The sequence below is a fragment of the Melanaphis sacchari genome, unplaced genomic scaffold, assembly GCF_002803265.2.
Source record: "Melanaphis sacchari strain LSU unplaced genomic scaffold, SCAv2.0 Contig909_pilon_pilon, whole genome shotgun sequence".
Classification (NCBI taxonomy): domain Eukaryota; kingdom Metazoa; phylum Arthropoda; class Insecta; order Hemiptera; family Aphididae; genus Melanaphis; species Melanaphis sacchari.
Genome location: NW_020271640.1, coordinates 1 through 5,112, shown reverse-complemented (window position 1 = coordinate 5,112; position 5,112 = coordinate 1). Strand labels below are relative to the sequence as shown.

The following is a 5,112-nucleotide window of genomic DNA, read 5'->3' as shown; positions in this document are numbered from 1 at the left end:
CAACACTACACACTTTGTTATATCAATAGGTAGATTTTTTAATGGGCAAAATCCATCTTTATGGTATTCAGCATTTAATTTTAATCTAAAAGAATTATCTGTTCTTAACAGTGCAGATACATCTAAAAAGCAAACTCTATCCAAATAACCTCCTTCAACTTCACAAGAAGTACAAACAAAATAACCATTATGGTTTTTAACATTTAATAAAAACGCTTTAGCTGGTGCATCAGCAACAATGTGAGCTACTTAAAAATTAATCTTTTTATTGTTTATTTGAATACCATGAGTTAAAATGTGATTTAGTTAATTTATAAATGGTTCTTAATATTCATTTATATTACCGGGTTTACCGTTAAAACTGTGAAAAATTCAAACTGGAAAAATTTTCTTTTTAAAAATTGGTAAATTTATGAATGACATAAGAATTGGCCAAAACTGTGTTTTAGAATTTTTTGCTAAAGGAAGACTATCAATACTAAAACTTAATTTTATAGGTATATTATTAGTTATATTATGTATTTGTTTTAAAAGATGAGGTTGTATAATATTACAAATACCTAGATTTAGGTATGAACCATTTTGAATTTCTGTAATATATCTAATAGCTTTATATTCACGTAGAATTGTACGGATATCCTTGGGAACTTTTTGACCTATGTTCCTAAGAATATTTAACATCTCATTGGCACATCCATGTGATACATTGAACTGCACAGCCCACTTTCGAATTTGTTGAACTAAATCTTGTTCTATATCCTGGTTATCATTAGTTACATACAATATGTCATCAATGGGTTGGGGCTCTGCAGAATATTCCTAAAAAAAAATATTTAGGTACCTATAAGTTATAATTTAATATTTTTAATACGTATATAACAATTTAAGTAATACTTACAATATAAGGTATGAAATTCATTTGTAAAATTTGGTGTTGTATTAGAATCACATGGTTGAATGAAGTTGTTTATTAGGGGATTTTAATAGTAAAATTGAATTGAGCTTAAACAATTAAGTAAAAATTCGAACAAACCTATTTTTTTAATTATATAATATATAAACATACCTGGGATAATGACTGAGTTTCAACATTTGTGGCAGTTGTTAAACTATTGTTGTGTAATTGAATTTTATTTCTCATACGCCTTTGAAATTGGTGTTTAGAAATAGTTCCAATATCTTTGACTCGTTTATGGATTTTTGGCAGCACTAAAGATTATAATAAAAATAACAAACTGATCAGTGATATAAGTTATTATTAAGTAAGTTTAACTGTTTCAGCTAAACCCAAATTGTATTATATAGTATATACACAAAACTTTATATTATGCTTTTATTGATAAAAAAAATAAATAATATTTTGTACCTATCTAAAGAAATCATGAAAAAAACATTGAAATTAATTAAACTGATTTTATTGTAAATTTAAAGATTCTCAAATGGTTATATTATGCCAATAGTGTATTCCAGCCTTCTCTCTTACTATTAGATTTTGAACTCGGTGCTCACATTGCTGCTAAAGAAGTATTTCCTTTAATTATTAAAGCCTGTCGTTTCCATCTTGGTCAAGCATGGTACAGAAAAATCAGTTCCATTCTAATAATAAAAAAAAACTACGACGATAAAAATTCACAATCTGGACTATGGTTAAAAAAATTTTTTGGTTTGCCTTATTTACCATCACATATGATTTCTGAGGCGTTTATTGAGATAATGGCTACTTGTCCAGAAGAAAAACAATATTACAATTTTGCTGATTACATATTGGATAATTATATTGAGACCAATCATTTTTCACCAATATTGTGGGCAGAAGAGCTTGATAAAAGTACAAGAACGACTAACGGTGCAGAAAGTTACCATAGACAACTTAGGCATGAATTTCATGTTCCACATCCTACTATATTTCATTCGGTAAGAATATGAATTTAAAATAATAATTTTGAGTAATTATTAATTTATTTTTGTTTATTTTTTTCTTTCAGATAAATGTGTTAAAACAACAACAGATAATTACTGAAACCAAATTTCGACTCATACGAAATGGCAACGTGAACCGTACACGCAAAGTATGCAGGGAAAGAGAAAAATCTATTTTAAATGTATATGATCATTTCATTAACAACGAGATTAGCTTGATTGATTATTTAAAAACATTAGGATGTAAGTTTATTTCAATTTGATTATATATTGAATTATTTTATATTATGATTTTTAATTAATACTAAATTATTTTTTTAATAACAACAAAATCATTTTTTTAATTAATAACAATAAAATATGTTTAATTTTTAACTGTCAATCAAGTGTGTGCGGTTTTGAACTATCGACCTTCCAAATTTCCCTTTTTAACAATAGAATAAATGTGTGCGGTATTGAACGATGTAAATTGTGCGGTTATGAACGGTAAGTGTGCGGTTTTGACAGGGGCGGACTGGGCCAGCGGGATACCGGGAAGTTTACCGGTGTGCCGCTGCTCAAAAAATAATTTGTTATTATTATATAATTATTAGTTATTAGCTATTACTTATAAGTTATAATAAAATAGTAAATAAGTATAAATATAAATTATAAATATTTTATTTATATTTTAATATCTAACGCCCGTGCATGAAAAATTGTTTACATTTGGTGTTTAAAAATAGATTTTAGGTTTTGGTTCGGCTGATACTTCACCTCCCCCTTCCCGGCATCAACAACAATTATTATTTATAATTATAACTTCATATACGACGCCAATATTATGCCAATCGATTAATAATAATAAAGCACTGTTATAAGTTTTAAGTTTATAACCATGTACTAATTATTATCATAATGTTGTATAATATGATAATATATTTTATTATTAATGCGTTAAATTCTTAAATTGGCTGTTAACTTGGTAGATACACTATACAGTTTCGTATGTTCAGTGTTTTTTCTTGTTGTATATTTCTTTGGTGATTTTCAATATCTGCCTGTATGTTGAGTTTGAGTATTGGTTATTAGAAATGGAAAGCAAAAGAAAGGGTGGTGCCGAGAAAATGAGAGAAAAAAAAAAAAAACTCTTAATAAAGTCAAGTGAGAGCTGTTTGAAAATAAACCAATGCTTTTCATCAAATACACATAGTGACTCTGGTAAGTAAATTTAATTTCAAATGTACCTCACAAAATTGTAAATTTTTTTGTTTTAAATTATGGTGAAAATAAAATATAAAGGGAATCATTGTTATTTGATTTATGAGCGTTTGTGTATGATCAATAATTCGAATAATATATTATTTTAGTTATGAAAAAAAATCTCTGTAATCAACCACAAATAAGCATTCAAAATGTAAGTACCTACCTATAATAATTATTTTTACCTTGTATTCTTTAAAAATAATAGATATTCAATATGAATATAATTTAAGGAATAATGAGTTTAATCTAGTTATAATAGTAACTACAAATACTACAATATAAGTGTTAAAATATTTTATATTTTTACATAAGGTGTTAAATATTATTATGTTATGATTAAATTACTGTTACCATTTACCAATATATTATTTGTTAATTGTTTGTAAAGTACTTATTTAATTTTGAACAAAACTATTAGGTAAGTTTAGTTTACACAAAATGTATTCAGTAAATAAATTAGTTTTAATTTTTAAAATAGTTGTTTTATATTCTTTATTATACTGTATTAAATACAGATTTACAAAATAATTTTTTTAGAGTAATGTGAGTAATGATGAAGTGAATTTTGGTGCTAGTACTAGTAGTACAAGCTCTAATTTAATGGATTTTGAAGATAACCAACTAGTACAAAATCAAGTAAGAATAAAAATTGAATTGATATTTGTTTTTTTTTTTTTACTTTCATTAATTAAATGTTTAAAATGTGACCAATTTTAGAATGATAATGTTGATTATTTGGGCAATATTTCTAATAAAAATAGTTTAAAAATCTTCTTAGATCGTGAATAAAAAAAACTACTCTTAAAAATTTATCTAGTTTTTACATTAAATTTATTTTATACATCAAATTTTTTTAGTAACTTCTTAAATAATTGGTTATTGATGCTACCTAACAATTTATACATTTGTATATACCTACTAATATTATTAAAGGAGTATAAAAAAAAAAAAAAAATTTAGACATAATTTATTTGATAAATTAAATATTCATTACATTTATATTATATATTCATAATATTCTTTATTAACATAGATATCTAAAACAAATATACTTTCTACTAATGCAAGTATGAATAATGAACAATATTTTTACACTACAACATTAAAAATTATATTTTAGCTTGTAGGTTTTACATTTTACAAAAATAATTTTGTTACTATATGCTAATATGTTTTTTTCAATATTTTTTTTTCTAAGAATTTGTACTGGAAATTAAAAAATTTTAATACATTTTCAAGTAGCAATGAAAAATAATTGACAATTTGTCACCCTTATAAACTATATTTTTTTTTCTCTAGGATGTCATTGTTGTTAAAGATATTAATGTTGATATCTATGAAAAATCACAAATTAGCTATTTTAAAAAGCCCAACAAAAATTATCTTGGTCAATTTTTTGAATATCATCCACAACAACCATTTTTGGATATTCCTTTTAAATCAACTAAAGCCTTTTACCGGAAAAATAAAACTCAACGTGGTTGGCTTTCGTATGATATATTTTCCCAAAGTTTATTTTGTAGTGTGTGTTTATGTTTTTTCTTCAGAAGATAACGTGTTTACCCAAGGATTGAAACTTTGGACACATGTTTATCAAAGAATTGATGAACATGAAAATAGCAAAAAATCATACAATATGTACAGATGCTTATCTACACCATGCAAATAATAAAAGTATAGACTATTTACTATTTCCTGAACAAAAACATAAATTAAAAGAAGAAGCTAAAAATAATAGAAAAATACTAGAAAGGGTTATTGAGGTAGTAAAACTAATTGGGAAGAGAGGTTTAAGTTATCGAGCTGCTCAATATGAATCATCTTATTTTTTTAAACGATCCAACACTTGACCATGGTAACTTTTTAGAAATTCTACTTCTTTTAAAAAAATATGATGTGACATTAAATGAACATATTGATAAAATAACCAAAAGTGCTCAAGAAAAA

General features: G+C 25.0%; 1 protein-coding gene and 1 pseudogene across 1 annotated transcript; both read left to right on the top strand.

The window, feature by feature from the left end:
• The first annotated feature begins 1,686 nt into the window (after positions 1-1,686).
• LOC112602806 lies at positions 1,687-2,139 on the top strand (annotated as a pseudogene).
• Positions 2,140-2,603: 464 nt separating this feature from the next.
• On the top strand, positions 2,604-4,719 carry LOC112602807. The gene is made up of 4 exons (XM_025351129.1): positions 2,604-3,120; positions 3,270-3,316; positions 3,703-3,801; positions 4,465-4,719. The coding sequence occupies exons 1-4, from the start codon at positions 2,994-2,996 to the stop codon at positions 4,717-4,719; spliced, it is 528 nt and encodes a 175-aa protein (XP_025206914.1). The 5' UTR covers positions 2,604-2,993.
• The last annotated feature ends 393 nt before the right edge of the window (positions 4,720-5,112 follow it).